This window comes from Clavelina lepadiformis, chromosome 5, assembly GCF_947623445.1.
Source record: "Clavelina lepadiformis chromosome 5, kaClaLepa1.1, whole genome shotgun sequence".
In the NCBI taxonomy this organism is placed as follows: domain Eukaryota; kingdom Metazoa; phylum Chordata; class Ascidiacea; order Aplousobranchia; family Clavelinidae; genus Clavelina; species Clavelina lepadiformis.
The window spans coordinates 13823952-13841052 of record NC_135244.1 but is presented as its reverse complement, the minus strand read 5'-3'; the positions used below and the strand labels follow the sequence as shown (position 1 = coordinate 13841052).

The following is a 17101-nucleotide window of genomic DNA, read 5'->3' as shown; positions in this document are numbered from 1 at the left end:
TGCCACCTTTTCTAAGTGTAAACAGATGGGAGTATAGTAAGTGATGAAAGGGCACAATGTGAATCACCACAAGCCGAAAGCCTCCGTCTGACTAATGATGATACCCCCAATGGTGTCAAACGCGGTTCCGGCTTGTCTATTCTCATGCAAATTGTTGTGTATCCAAACAACAGTATTATTTGTCTTTGGTAATCATACACGCGGTTTCAAATGCGTGAAATGCCCAACTGAATATCGGATTAGGATCGTTTGTGTGAAATGTTACCCAAACGCTCTTGCCCTTATCGGAAGCGTGACGAATAACATCCGCTTTTGAAGTGCTATAAACTGGTTTGGTGGTTTTTACTGACCGGAATCGTCTAGACTGACTCTTGGCTAAGACTGTCCATTAGCTTTTTGCCGTGGTACTACGTCGGAAAGCCCCGCTGAAAACAATGTTTGTTACGACATAATGCACGAACTTTGCAACTGCAACCCCTACCAGGCATGTAGTTTTTTAAACATGCTCCTTTTGTGACATTTCTGGGAGCGTGTCATGAGTGTGTTGGGTTTTGGACTAAGTTTTTTTTTAACTCAAGATCGTCCTTTTATAATATATGGAAATATTTTTTCGGTCTTCCTTTCAAAGCTTGCTGTCATATTTCCGTTTTCTGAAAATAGCATATCGACTTTTTTCTCCTTTTTTGTACATAAAGTTTTACATGCATTACGTACGTTGAGAATTTTTGAGTGACGTTCAGCTGTACTTAGTTTGTAATGATGTCAACATGGTGCAACAAATGTTTACTTGCATTTTCGTATTTTTGTGGGTTTTGGATTCATGGCCTTTCAAAATATATTTTACTTAAAAAGTTGTTTAAATATTTTGGCGTCACTGCTCGATAAAACAAAATTTAAAAAATAGCCCCTACTTAATGTGTTATATGATTTAAAATTGTTTAAATCTGTGACTCCAGCTATTTGACGATTTTATCGTAACATTCTTTAGGTAGTCGAAGTACAGTATGTACTGTTACACGTGAAACTCTCTAAACATTGTTATACACCTGGTCAGTTTCGATGTGACTTCTTCTCGACAAATTAAAAAACTTACGCAACTTTTCGCAATTTTATAGGATATAGGTTATTATTTTCATTAACAATACTTTTATGTATAACCTGAAATGAACCTCGTATGAAGATTGACCATGAAATAATTATTTAATATTGAAGCAACTCATCATAAATATAATTGAGGCTTCAACAGCGTTAATAAATTATTTGTGTTTAGCTCATGAGAAATAGAAATTTTATTTTTCAATTTTAATTTTGTTTTTCTACCAGGGTTTAAGGTCATTGACGTTGTTTTCGAAGAAGTATGATTCACAGTTGGATTAGTACCAGCTTCTAACTTGTCTTTTTGCATCTGTTTTACCTGTTTTGCAAGCTCCGTAGACCGGTACCTACTTGCATTTGGTTATGGGAAACTACCACGCAACCTTCACTGCCAAGCACAGATATAGAGTAAGATGATAAATTTAGCGATACATATAAAAGTAACACTTACTTATAAACATCTTAGAAAATTTACAAAACTCGAAACTCGTCGGAAAAAAGCCAATTGGTATAGTATTTGTGTCACAGAGCACGTATACGCTGGAATCGGCGTAGTTTACGTCGCAATGACTACATACGTCAAAGACTTTAGTGCTGAGACGCAAGGTGTTTTTGCTTTGCGTCATTTGACGTTGTGGGAGATCGCTTTTCTCTGCTGGATGGTGTGCATAGCGATCGACTTACTTCGTAGAGCTATTCTCTCGTCTGCTTTGCACATTCCGTACAAGGTAAAATAGCGTACATTGGCTTCAAGAGCAAGCTACGGTTGCTACACTTAGAATGTTTGATTGATTTTCATACAACTAGTCTATAGTAAATGCTGTCAAATAAACGTGCTATACGTGTTTATAGGGACGTTGTTTTTGACAAATAGATAGATCCTGCTAGACACAATCGCTTTAGTGGGCAACCGTACAACTATAAATCAATACTGTCGTCTGGTGCCTTAGCACGGTGGAAAAACATGACCATATAAGGAGAATTCAGGCCAGGGTTGGGCCATAATCCTGTATCGGCTGACTACTTTTACGGTATCGTGGAAAAATAGGCGTGGGGCCGATGACATGTATATGTTGCAAACCACAAAGTAAGTGCAAAAATATACAAGAAAGAAATACTTTTGGCAATGAATTTTTGCATTTCTTAAAATAACAAGAACCCGCTCTCAATTCCAAAAGTAAAACAATCATTCCTTGCGTCAAAGCGATATTTTTTGACGTAAAAAGTTTTACAAGTCAGATCAGTGTTGTAATTTTGCCAGAAATAGCGTGATGGCTATAAGCAGTTGGTCAAGTACGTCATATGCCCCCAAGCTAAGCTTAAGATATCGAAACATGCGTTTAGGAAACGTCAAGCCGTGCGCAGCTTAAAACACAAAAATTATCAGAAACTTCGAGATGACTGCAAACATTCATAACTTCGAAGGTCAAAGATTAATTATTTGTGTTGTGCTCAATGTCTTGCGTCTTGAAAAAACAACTGCGTAAGCTCAAGTTGCCGTCCGGGTTTCTTCGGGGTCAAATGAGTGCCCTTCCAGGTCGTACTGGCAACCTCACTCATGATCAATATTAATGAATTTGTATTGTTCCCCAAGAATGCATTAAACAGATGATTCACCAGTTTTAGTTCAGATATAAGAAAAAATGCCGGCGCAACACATATCGCAATCCCCATGCCGTTTTCTAAATGAAATTATGTGTTTTTAATGGTTGACTTAGACTTTCTGGAAAATAAGCAGTGGCGCCTTGATCCTAGCTTGTAACAACTACTAATCGTTATCACATATTACACACATCGCCCCTATCAATTTTGCAAAAGAAATTCGCAATTGTTTGGATCGCTGAATCCGCAAATGACTAAGATTTTATTCCCAAAAGTCACTGGGTTTACGCCGCCTCTGCTGATCAAAAAGCCACTTATGTGTATCTTGTTTATGCAACGTGTGTAGCTGTGCATATTCGTTGTGTGTATTTTGCTTAATGTGGATCGCAAGCCGTTTAATAAGCGGAATGGCTAATTGCAGTTATTTAGGCAATTGCTGTTTTTCTTGACATTTTTGTAATTTTATGTAACAGTTTTAGAGAAAATCGTACGGTTTAGCTCAAAAAAGCTGTAAACAGCTTCTTTTTGCTGGATTTTTGAACCACTAATCGATATATTTTTCAAAAACACAAACCTTTCATTTTTCTTGTCTTCAATAAGCGCATTGTCCACAATGTGTGGTCATAATAAACGTGATTACCAACATAAGAAAGGCCTCTATAGAACAACAAGATAATTGGAGAGCATAATTGAATTATTGGTCGGCCGGTTTGATGTAGGAAACAAGATAAAAGATGGAAACTTTAACGCTGCGGGGTTTACAGAACCAGTGGGAAGTACGTATAAAGGCTGTTTACGTCATTTTATGAAAACTAAAAGGTTGTTTTCACAAAATTATTTTCTAACTTCTAACGATCCATTTAACGTTAGGCTCTAAAAAACTTATGGACCGCTTAGCTCAAAAAGTCAACTGTGGTCAAACGATCTCACCGGGTTAGCAAAAATGTTTGAACAAACAGAATAAAGTGTAACACAATACGAAGAGGGGAGATAAATGAAAGAAACAAGCCGGAGAGAGCGTTAAAGCTTTGACGCGAAAGGTCACGTGATCGGGAAGTCCCATAATTGTGTTTTCGAGGCACTTGTCTCTGTTCAATAATACGTCAGTGGAAAGGAGGTCGAAATGACATGCCTTGAGCACCCCTAGCTCTTACCACAACGTTTGGGAAAGGCACAATAAAATCCACATCCGGTAATAAGAACAAAAACCCGGTAAAACGACGCAGAAAACAGTATGTGAGCTTGCCGCTCTCGGTGAAATGATAAACCGAGCCATAAAAACAGAAAAGCTATTTTCTGAGAAAACTTGCATAACAACGCCCGATATCAGGGCCTTCGTTTACACAATAGCTCCCGACTCTCGTAAACAGATTTTAAGGGCAGGAAACCGAAGGCGTGCTTACCGCATCCAAGCTAAAGTTAACAAAAGATTTCAAACCTATGCCAACTACTTCGAAGTCTTGTGCCATGCTCGATGCATTAACAATCAGCTCTCGAGTGCATGAAGTGTGGCTCGCAAACAACAAGGGAAACAATTATCCACTACGTGAACAGTTATAGTATACGTGGGTGTTATTCTGAAAAAAACTGTAATCTTTTACAATCAGACTATCCGAGCCACAGTAAAAATGAGATATTTTTTGCATATCAGTTTACCTCTTTATTCATACAGTAAACAACCTATTGCTAGAAGCTCAAACATGCGTTCGCAAGCATCAGTCAAATACAAAGGTATTTCACCAACTCGTCTGATAGGTAAAGGTTAGGAATACGAATAGTAGCGAAGGAGTATCGAATATAGACATACGATGTCTAAATATAGGTGCAGTACTGCAGTTTGAAGAACATGCCAGTCGTCAAGACCTTGTTTTTCGTCAGCGGTTGCGACATAGCACCGCATTTCTTCTCACCACGTTCTTGGCAATTCATCCGTAGTCTGTTTGCGTATCTGGCGTTTCGCCGGCCGCCAAAATATTTACGGAATTTCTTCTGTCAATTTGCCAATGGATATTTTCCCTTCGTTTCCGCTTTTCTCCTTATTTTTATGGCGTGGTTAGAGTTTAACAGCCGAAGTGTATTTCAGGAGAATATTTTGACATTGACAATGCATCAACGCTAAATTTTGTTTGCAGTCTAAAATAAGCCACGTAAAAATAAAGGCAGTTTCAACATAAAAGAGCAACGAACTCTCTTTGTAATATTATTCATGACAGCTACAAAATGTTCCGGTCAGTGAAATTAAAGTCATAATGACCGCTCTTAAACGATCAACTTTGTGGTGTGAGTAAATCTTCACACAAGTTAATATGTTATTCTAGTCATGTTATTTTAACGCACAGGCCATCTAAGGGCGTGTATAAGTGGAGTGAAGAAAAATGAGCGGTGTGTATAGGATGTTGTTTACGACTTCTTAAAACCTGAGCCGGTGTACAGGTCAGCTATCGGTTTACGTGTTTGTTTCAACTGTTCGCCGCAAACTTTGTGCGCCCTCGTAGAATTCTCCGGTTACCGGTTTGTTCCGCGGCGCAGTTAACGGTATTGGCAGTGAAGGCAAGTCGTGGCAACCTTGTTTTTTCCCTTTGCCAAGCGGCGAGTGTCTCCTTTTTATGAGTCATAGTCTCACAAACTAAACTCTAATCGACATCAAACGGGCCCCTTGTCGCAATATTTGTCTTTTAAGTCGTTCGCGGCTTTCCCTTACGATTGTGTCCCGCATACGATACCGCGCTAATTGTACTATACGCTCTAACGTGTCTCGGTGCCAGACCGCCGGAAATCGTCAGTTTATTTTGCTTGACCACCGACATCGACAATGCGCCATCAGTTGTTTACTCGTGGTAGATAAACGAAATGGACAAGTGATATCGAGGTATTTACCTATCTTCATTGGTTGTATAATTTTGCGATTAGATTTTACAAGAAATGTGTGAAAGTTCCCCAAATATTTATTCAACAGCAAAATTTCACATTCCAACGCTGTGATAGCCTGTTGGAATTGCGCTGGTGTGCATGGGAATGAACCTGAAATATATGGACAGTTGTTTGCGCCGTTTTACTCAAATATCTCTACCGTAAATGGAAACCCCCAGCTTTTTGGTTATCAATCATCCATTGAAACCTCGTAGGTATTGTGTTTGGGTCACCTGGGTTCGGGTATACTTGATGACTTCATCTATGTGGAATCTGTGCGTGGAATAAAATGTGTTGTTTTTCTGTCAATTCAGGAAATACGGGGTTTAAATATTACTTGACCGCCTTGGGCTTTACGCTGTGGTGGCTGAAAGGTAAAACCAGATCGAGCTTAAATCATTATTTTTGGGGTCATGACAAATTTGTTGACTGTTACTCTGAACTTTACATTGTGGCAATAGTTGTAGGTAGGGCATACTCTGCATAAAAATTGTTTATTTTATTGAAAGGGAAAGTCCACACGGATGATGCTATGTAAGGTGCTACGCCCATGTAAGATCATCAATGAAATGGTGACTAATAAAATTTTCATCAAGCGGCTCTAATCAAACCAGCAAATTTTACAAGGGAAACATTTTTTCCAATTTCCCTGGTGCGTGGGGAAACCAAAGCAATGAAGCCGTGTCATTTAGGGTTATGAACTTTAGACAAAAGAATTGCACGTTGTTTACACGGAAATGTAGTGGTAGTCCAAACTGTTGCTGTTAAATTTGTGTATGTCTGTAAATAACACTATATAGTAACCATACATACGGAAATAAAACAAAAAAAATATCAGACAATTGTACAATAAAAAAGAATAACGTAACATCGTTCTAAGCAAATGTATAGTATATGAACGTTAATGAGAGAGCTTTATTAGAGGTTCTTTAGATTAGTAAAAAAAGGAATGCCTAAAATTACTGTTCTTGTTAGTTGTATGACGGGACAATTTTTACAATTGTAAAATACTTCCAAAAATAATTTTCTACCACCTCGCAGTAAAGCGCGTATGTTTCAAACGCGGTCAACCTTATGATTTAGACAAGTACGGTTTTGCGCACGTGTCGTGCGGAAAAAAACGAAAATAGTTACGTGAAACCAGACGAAGCGTACTTTTTGCCCAGGGCTCAATAGCCTGCCTGCGCAAACAAGATGGCAATCGAAGCCTTCTCCTAAAATACGAGACAGGTGCTTTTTTTCGTTCACGTATATAAACTGATTCCGACCTCTCACCAACATGTTCGTCTGTTGCAGCCAAACAGAGCGGAATGTTTTCGAATGAAAGTTAAGTTATTTTTCAAGAATTTTAGTAACATAACTAGCAGTAGCAGCAAAAAAGTAAGACTAAGAAGCACAGTTTTGGATATGACATATGCCTAGTTTTGAACTATCCTTATTCAGATAAACACGAAAGATTTTATTTCATTAAACTACAGTTTTATTTATAAGATATAGTTAGAAAAGCGAAGGTTGAATGCATGCATTTAACTCAAAGAGATGTAAGCTTAAAACGCATTTCTAATAAGCGTCAATTAAATATAAAAATTTAGATTTGAGATACAGTAACCAGAAACCTATGGAAAATTCCCCCGATTTATTGTATACAGTAACTAAACAGTTGTAAGGACAATGCCGTTCAAAATAATCTATTAATAAATTATTTGCGAAGTACAACTCTATTTAAAGGTGTATGTATAGTATTTGTGGATCTTTGATCGTCCTTAGTTACTTCGGTTTCCACAATACTCAGACTTAGGGTAGCATATTTCATTCGAGCACTTGTTTGTCAAGCATCGTGTTCAATGGAGCCGATTCTCCTAACGCAGCCTGACGTAGGTTGAAGAAAAAGGTTTGTCACCACTCGTCCTAGTTTCTCTTATGCGCCCGGAGCCCATCATATGACTTAAATGACGTAATCTGTAACCAATAACAGGGCGCTACGGAGACGTCACTCTTCAAAAATAATTTCGTTTTTTTCTTCGCGCATGATATTCAAGGCCGAAAAAGGCCCGTGTACTAATTCTCGTAGCACTATGGACGTGTTGATCAGAGTCGGTAAGGACATTGTACGTGACGTATCAAAGAGCATGTTTATCCCTTTTTGAAGGCAGACCACAAAGGGGTTAGAATTGCGAACGTTTATGGAAAATGAGAAAGTGTTTACAGTGTTGCAGAGAAACTGGAAAAACCTTAAAATTAAAAGATAGTTTTTGATATGACGTGGTATTGTTAGAGAGTTTTTAACTTACCAAGGTTAAGGGAAAGTGACGTTATTGATGTGTTGTGTCTACATAACAATACTTAAGGTTAATTTTTATCTTTTTATGTTCAGAACATTACTAGTGATTTAAAAAGCTTGTGCTTTAAGCGGAAGTTGCTTCAGTGACTCAACCATCAAAGCAGTTTGTGACAAGCCACGAGTCTGAACGTTTTGGACCGAAGTTATAATTCGTGTTTCCGTGTCGTGATAACGGACATTTACCCAACCCAAGCTATCTATCTATTCACGTTAGTAGAAGATCAGTGCAATACTTGGTGGAAATTCTACATTTCTGTGTTTCACAAAGACCTTTTGAAAGTTTCAACCCACTGCTTGGATCTTGTTTTGGTTGGCGGAGAAAAGTAGCCGTTTGTTCCTCCAATACACCCACGACTGTTACCAGTGTTGATATCTGCTAAAACTGAGTCATAACTCACAACCAACCGTTCTGTAAAGAATAAACGCAAACACATAGGAAGAGAGCCCGTCATTGCCCACTTTTTGCCTCCTCTCTCCTCTTTGTTTGTTTCTTCTAATACTCTGCGCCGTGCGAACAAAGTCCCGCTATTGTTTAGTACATCGTTGTATACCTATAGAGCTGTGCACGCTGTGACGCCGTTATGGAAGTGGCGTTTTATCACGACGACCCAAGCAACAGAATATCTGCCGCATACGACTCGCAGTCATCTCCTGGCTCAGTGGACAGCATTAATAGCACGGACGCAGGTCCAGTAACAGCTATACCACCGTACAGAGATCAGAGATTTGGTCAGGACTACGACAAGACAGCTGCCCTTAAGGGTATGAACTTGCAAGTTCATAGTAACCCAGCGTTTTCACCCCCACAGCACCCAGGTTGTAATTCGGATTCAAGATTTAACAACGTACTTTTAAACAGTGTTACCCGACCAAACTCAGTCCCTGGCAGTGGATATAACCCGAGCAACGTTTACGCTCCTGTGAGTCAACCAACGCCCCCTGCTAACTGCGTCGTTTCTACAAATAATCTGTCTTTAGCTATCCCCGAGAGCAGTGCCGCCAACACGTCTACATTGTCAACACCAGATATCGTCAACATGATGAAAGGAGCGTCAGAATTCGACCAGATGCTGCCACATTACAGTCAGAACAATCCACATTTAGCTCCCCACATTTATTCAAGGGAGCCGGAGATGTACGGGCAAGTTTATCACCGTGATCTTCTACGACAGAAGACTCACAACGGCAGTAACTCTGATCTTGCTACATCCAGTGGCCTTCCCACGGGAGCTCCTGGACTGGAAGGATCGCCATGTTCTGCGGTTACCTCAGGGACTAATGTTGTTCATCAACAGCCTCACCACTTTGCCTCGCCGGATCCTTATTTCGCCAGAGAAGGCCATCTCGAAGGACCCTCGACTAGCGTGTATGGAGCAGCTGTTGGATCAACTATCCATCACATGGGTAACCCTGCAGCTTTGCACCCGGGTCACCCTCTACTCATGTCTCCCCACAGTTCGGTTGTCGGTCATCTGAAAGAAGAGATGCCTCAGACTGTGCCGGTTATTTCGAAAACGCCCCCTTTGTCACCGATTGACATGGAGCACCAAGAGCTGATAAAAACCGAACGGAAGCGCATGCGCAACCGACTTGCCGCCAGCAAGTGCCGCAAACGTAAACTGGAGAGAATTTCCCGACTGGAAGAGAAAGTGAACAATTTAAAAACGCAAAATCTTGAACTGTCCACGAATGCCAATTTACTTCGTCAACAAGTCGCCGACCTTAAGTCTAAAGTAATGACCCATGTCAATTCAGGGTGCCAGTTAATGATGTCGCAGCAGCAGGTGACGTTCTGAGTGGCGCATAACAATGACAAGTTGCCTGTTAAGATTAAAAGCCATTCGAGGCGTGAAATTGCATTTGTGGCGGGGCGAGCGGTTGATGTGGTGAAAAGTGGCACGAAGAACACTGTTTTACTCCTTTATTTCAAATCCTGTGAGCAAACTAAAGTAACAATATGTGTTAATCTTTTCTACGTAAGTTATTTTTTTGCAATTTACAAAACGCACGTCATGACTAAAAATTCTATAGTAAACCATTTTCTCTGTCAAAAAATGGGTTATGCGATTTTTCCTCAGATTAATATCAGCCACTATTAAGTTATTTGCACGATATTCTTTGTTATCGTTATCTGTATGTTCATGTCTATGCTGTACCCCCTATTTTATTTATTTTACGTGCCTTTGTAATGCTACTCCAACTGAATATTCTTCTGTTGAATTCTCTTAAAATTGTACTCATTACTCAAGAGCCATGATTTATTTATTAATGTTTTAGCGTTATTATCTGGTTCCTTCTATTATGAATAGTATCTTCGATATACCTATTTATGGCTATTGTGTACACTACATTGTTATTAGTCGTATAATCATTGCCCTTTCTGGAGGTATAATTAAAACTGACATTCATTTTATGATTGGATGAAGTGCACTACTATTGCTTCGCTGTTGCTTTATTTGTTTCTCGTTCCGTTCCTTCTTTTTCTAAAAAAAAACACGAATGAAAAACATTTTGCTAAAACATTTGTTCTGTACTCTCAGTAGAGACTTTCAGCTCTTCCGAGCATTTCAGGTCACTGAACTGAAGAAAATCAGGTTAAAAACTAGGTCAATAAGAAACTAAAACTATAGCTTTATGACGTCAGTTTATCTTGCATGATGGGGTCACGAAAGGCCAAAACTGCGATGACGAATTACCAGTGCACAACACAAGAGCCCCTGTTTTGAACTATGACAATTTGCATTAAGTTTGCGTCATAAAAGTGATCCTTTGTGTGGGTCTTGTTTTGGCCGTCAAGCGACTTACATGCGTTGGAAATTTATAAGCAAGCATAAGCTGAACAAATGCAAATCATTGTACAGACATAATCGAGCAAATACAAATCAGCTCTACATCGAACAATGCAATCTTTTATAACATAATTAAGCTGGTTGGCTGCTTGGAACTATCACTACTAAACGAAAAGAATTATTAAAAGTAAGCAGACCTTAAGACTTGTCAATACACGGCCAGGATGGTTACAGATCGATGTAAAGTAGATCAGGTTTCTAGCAAATTCAAACGAATTGCTAAAGTTTATTTTGCAATTGCAATTGGTGATGCCCACACACACATTGGAAATCAATTCAAATTTTGCGTCTGTTCTTTTGCCCTTTATCAACTGCAAAGCAACGTTATGAAATCAATGACGAGTTAACATTCGAAAGATAAGTTATGCAATGCTGGTATACAAGTAGAATAGCGTTTCTCAACCAAATTCAACAGGATTATGTGCGACATCAAAGATAATAACAGGTGTATACTACAGCCCATAGCTATACTACAATAGCTCAGTCTGCTTGTAGACAAAACATAATCGCGATCCATCACCACAATGCTACCGAAGCGTACTGTGAGAAATGCTGTTTTACAATGTAACTGACAATACGATGTTGACATTGATATAAGTATAGCTTATTCATTCAATATATTTTTCGATACTGGCGCGATGGGGGCAAAAAACAGCGCTAGTTAATAATAACATGCGCTATTGAACGGATATGGGAAACACCGAGAATGCCGAGAAGGCTTAAAACGTGCATCAAAATGATGGTGGTATTAACTTGTTGTTGACAACTTTAGCACGGCCTCCAAATCCAAACACGCTGAAAGTTTGCTTTAATTTTCAGTAAAACTAACCAGCCAGACAGACTTTGTGAGAACCATTTTCATTAATAATAAATGAACTTCAAACACCAGTTGTAAAACCGCTGGGAGTTTACTTACATGATGGCAGGCAATTGAATTCTTTACTGTGGCCCTCGCTTATCGAATTATCGCCATGTGTAAGGCGGGTTAGTGTTGAGACATATGCTTTGGCATATGGATCATTCAAGCTGATAGAAAGGGAATGTAAGCTTGCATGTCAGGAGTAATGGACACTGGCTAGTTATATACAATACATACAAATTCGCTTTACCGTTAGAAGACAATACATCCAGGTTGTGTTTTAACTATATACCTGCAAACTGTCGCGCTTAGGATAACAACCAGCTGCGATTTTCTAGCGGAAGTGTTTGAAACTCTGTTGTCTTGTTTACAGTTTACCATAAAAAACGTGACAGGCTGCGATCACCATCCTTTAAAGCATTCCTTAAGTGGATAAGGTGTTTGCGACGGCTTTCAACTCTGGCAACACGTTTTCGATTCTTTTACGCTGAAATGCGGATGTAGCTGGTCTGAGCGTGCCGGAGCCGTATTATTTGTAAACAATTTTGAAGTAAATCTGACAGAAAAGCATCGCAGGTAAGGCACGATCATCACAGCACCGCAATATCGGTGTGACATAACATTAACACAAATTGCTCGCTGTGACGTAAAGATCAGAAAATGTGCTCTACTTCCGCAAAAATCCAACGCTTGAGAGAATAGTATAATGCAAGTTTTTCCTCAACGGGTTATAAAGATGTAATTTTTTTAAATGTATTTCCAGCTTGACAATTTTTGCCTTTAGCAACGCAAGGAATTTTATGCTGGTAGTTTTCCATACTTTTTTTTATATATTATTCACTCTTTTCTTTGCTTGCTTGATTGCTTCCCTTCGCATTACATACAGCAGCATAACTAAATGCCTTTTTTGTCGATAATAGCGCTTATCCGTCATTTTCTTAGCATAAAGAGGTATTGCGCGTATCATCGAATGACCACGAAAGCGATGCACAAAAAATCATTGGTATCATGCTTGGTTTGCTTATTGTGGTTTGTACACTCACCAATAAAAGAACATCGAAATTCAACGTTATAGCATTTTTGAGTAAATCTTGTACAGCACGAGCAAGCTGTTTTAGCATATATACGAGCTTAGTTTTTATAGCTTGAACACCAAGCCATATACTACGATATCAAAAACGATAGTTCTTACGTTGTTAGGCGATTGTCAAAGCATACAGTTTTGTTTTATGTGAAACAAAATTTTGAAGCCTTTTGCTCGCTTTGTGGGGGAAAATTTTCAATATTAGTTAGTTCAAGTTTTTTCTGGCCTACTGTAAATTAGAATATGTATTTTACCGATACTGTAAACCAAACTTGAAAATCTGGAATGGTTTTCACAAAAGCGATACTCAAGACGCGCAAATTTTACTGACATAAGCTCAGTTATATTTACGTAATAAAACTTGGTGCCGCGGGCTTAATAAAAGAAACTTTAATTTGTAAGGTTGTTGGAATTTTCCAAAATATATCGGTTTCAATATCTTTTTAGAATATCTTCAAACCGAACGAAGATATAGTAATACCTCCTTCATATGTTAACCTCAAACGAAAAGCGGTAAACAAGTCAAAAAGTAATTCTAACGAATTTAAAGACGCTCCAGTAATAAAACTGTTGTTAAGATCAAAAACATCAAACGTTTGGCCGTGGTAGAAATGTCAAACAAACACGAATCACGCTTAACTTAGGATTGTGTTACTGAAAAAAATATTAAAATTGCCAAAAGCGTCCCACGTATAAAACGCTCGCCAAATGAAGCAAAGGAAGTAAGACAAATAGATATCTAAGGTATTTTTGTAAACAAATACCGATTTTAAATGACTAATTTTTTTCAAAGAAAGCAACCCTTAAATTTTGCACAAAGTAAAGGAGCTCGTCTTCGTATATGCGATGAAATCGTCACAGTTCGCTTGTGTAGATCTTAAACTGTTTTTGTAACGCAAGTTCCTACGTAAAGAGAACACGTGTGTGTGGCAACCGTTGCGATCACGTAAGCAACAGACCTGGTAAACACCACGAAAAAAGCTGTCAATTTGGAGAATTACGAACAACTTGAAATAAATAATTTAAGCCCCTTCTTGTCGTTTTGAAAAACAGGGTGTGGTAAAAAGAATTTATAGTCAAAAAGTTTTAATAAAAATCAGCATATTCATTACATCCACTATCTGATCGTATGTGACAAATGACTTAAAATTTAATTGAAGTTTAAAAAGTTAAAAACAAACTTATACTGTAATTAAGTTTTCTAATAAGATAAATGGACGCTTGAAAGACTATAAAAATACGTTTTTGATCAACTAAATACAGTATATCTATCACGTCATGCTCTTGAATTTCGTAAAAGTTAGTAAGTACATTTCACTTTAAAAGGGAAAATGGAAGCACGTTAATCTATGAGTGTAATTTTAAAGTGATAGTTTTTATGAAGCATCTCCTTGAAGATGTTGTAAATCTGTTGTTATGGTAAGAAAATATTGCAATTCTCGAATTTTGTAGGGAATTTAATTAAAATTTAAATCTCTATCTAAACGCTCCTTACATTGATAACAATCACCAGATCAATGATTGGCAAGCTGGAAACTGATCAAGGTCACGAAAAACGAGATATATTAAAAACTGGTTATAAAGTGTGTGCCCAATATACGGTTCAAAAAAACAGCTCTTTGAAAATTGTTTTCGCAGAAACCTATAAGCTCGAACGAAAGATCAGTTAAGCATAAAATGTTTCAAAACATCTCTCTGAAAGAGTGCGAAATTGGTAAACAGGACGGATAAAGCCATTAGGTAACTTGTCTTTGTCTTGTCTTGAAAGCATCTGTTGGAAAACTAGTAATTATGATGGACTAAAATCTGGTGCACTTAAATAGCATTTAAACGTATAAAAGCGTTTTATCACAACAGCAATAAACAAACATATTTTCAAATGAATATTCACTAAATCGGTATTTGCAGTGTGGAAAAAAACCCAAATATCTTAATCAAGAACGTTAAAGTGACAACAAATGAAAAGTTTTCAGTAAATCCAAAAATTGCATTAAGTTTTGCGATAATTTTGCTCTTCGTAATATGACACATTTGTCAGCAAATTTTTGTTGATTACGTAGAGCGTGCAGTTGTTGCTGTTGACATAGGATGGCTGTGTTAATGTTTGTTCATGCAAAATATTTTTTGTGTTATTTGCTCGCATATCGGCCACTTTAATGGGCCCTTATGAAAGCTGCAGCGCCTTAAATTTTTACTGTTGTGGTGTTAGCGGTATACTTACGGAGCCAAACTGCGCCAACCAAACAATCTTTGGTTTCTATTTCTGACTTTTTCGTGGCCGGTTACGTTGTACTCTAAATAAAAGATACCTCTTTATCTCACAGGTTAAAAATTAATTTATCAAGAAAAGTTAAAATTATGTGTAATCAAGTATATAATTAATATTTATTTTCTGATGGCAAAAAGAGCTAAGTTTAAATGATAGCTTCAGATCTTTCTTCAAAATCGATATACTTATAGGAATGCTCCAAACTCTTGGCAGGAGTATGTAATAATTTACTCGAAATGTAATTTTGAAAGACATACGAGATCCAGCTCGCCTACTAAAGGCAAAAACCGCATTTCTTGTTTAAGTCATTCCTTATTATAAATCAAAATCAGTCGGGAGAAAAGAAACTTAAAATTTACATGGTGTTTCGTCATCATTAATAGCAGAAATGTAGGCCTAAGCCAATAAATCAAAGATAAGTTTAGCTTGTTTAAATGCAATTATCCAGAATTAAAGCTCGTTGAGGTTTAATGATTTTTTTGTTTAAATCATAAGATGGAACGGGGAAAATGACTTATAAATTAATTATGAATTACTGGATATACTATTTTATATAATTCTATTTAAGGCAAACAGCAAGCTGAAAGTGTCGTAGCAGAAGTTACTTTAACTAATGTAGTTAATTGTCAACTTTTAGTTTTGTTTGAAAAGCAAATGCTAAAACCAGCAAAATTACAGCAGTTTGATAATTCACATGCAGATTTCAATTCTAACTAGACTTTAAGACTTTGAACAACTCAAATTCGATTCCTGCAGAAGTTTGTATAACTTTTTTCATTTGTTCGTTAGCGTCGTTTAGTGATAAGTTTCATTTCTAACAAGCCAGTAGCTTTTTATCGCTTTGTACAAGAGCAGAAGACATTGGTGGACAGATGTTTGTTTGTGCGACCCAAGCATATTACTTATACTGTAAATATTGGCAAAAATACGCTTTATTTTTTACCGAAGTTACGATATATCCTGTATCCGTAGTTGCAGAACCGAGGTTAACAAAATAGACAACGACGAAAATTAAAATTACGCCAAACGATTATGACAGGAGAAGTAATGATGCTCCTTTAATTATCCTACTCTAAATAAATATGATTATGAGCCTGTATAACATTCGATGATTTATAGCCTATGCTACTTTTAGGAACTGCAGTGAAATGTTTGTTTGCTCCATAACATATTCGTTTTGTATAGGCTATATAACTGTCACTACAGGCACACAACGCCACAGTAAGGCCCAAGCACACCTTTGCTTAAATCATTTACCGTTTATGCAGTAGCATACTTATGGTAATATTTGCATTAAACAACTGTTAAGAATTGTGCGGGTGATAGTCATGTTTAGAGCGTCAATGACAGAAATACTTCAACATGTATTATTCAATCAAGTAGAAAAGAAATAAAATTTTATTGAGCTTTCTCTAGGAAGCTTATGTGAGCCCACTTGGGATATTACCATCAGTCTTACCAGTAACGTGTAACATAAAATAAATGCAATAAAGTTTCAGTGCGCTGATTGCAAAAAACGCACTCGTTAACCTACTCTCCAAAACGCCGAACGTTTCCAGAGCTTCGTTGATTATTTCTACCATGGGATTAATTTTATTTGAAAAAGACCAGAGTTAGGATTCAATGGTACATCGGTAAGTTTCCAAGTAGGCTCCACACCTTTCCTATAGTAGTTAAAATACTCTGATTAGCGAAAGTCAAGAAAGTATGTTTCGACATAGCTCATGTAATAGACAGTTTGTTATCTCTCGCGCCCCCCTTATGAATGTTACACGCCCCCCAGTTTAAGAACCACTGCGAATTATACACAAACTACAAAGTTGCTTAAGAGCGCCAACCAGCGACAAAATATTAATACTTTTTAGGCCGCTACAAGTCTACTATCATTTGCATTGCAAAGGTTTGCAAGTGCCGTGATTTTACTTCTCCCCAATTTATCATGGAATTAGCATGGGTAACAAAACAATCATACAAAATGAAGATGTTGCAACCGCATAATATCATGTTTTACTAAAATAATTGATTTTCCAATAGCAATTTCTATTATGTATACCTATTCCTATCGGATGTCAAAGTTGAACACAGTTGGCTA

The 17101-nt window shown here is 37.6% G+C and overlaps 1 protein-coding gene and 1 long non-coding RNA gene across 2 annotated transcripts; both read left to right on the top strand.

Moving 5' to 3' along the window:
• Positions 1–6903: 6903 nt before the first annotated feature.
• LOC143459208 (transcription factor Jun-like) lies at positions 6904–10468 on the top strand. Its single transcript, XM_076956249.1, has one exon. It carries the CDS (start codon positions 8530–8532, stop codon positions 9742–9744), a length of 1215 nt encoding a protein of 404 aa, XP_076812364.1. The 5' UTR covers positions 6904–8529; the 3' UTR covers positions 9745–10468.
• Positions 10469–14023: 3555 nt separating this feature from the next.
• Positions 14024–15055, top strand: LOC143460703 (uncharacterized). Its single transcript, XR_013117938.1, has 3 exons — positions 14024–14159; positions 14379–14480; positions 14649–15055. It is a non-coding gene; the product is annotated as an uncharacterized LOC143460703 (long non-coding RNA).
• The last annotated feature ends 2046 nt before the right edge of the window (positions 15056–17101 follow it).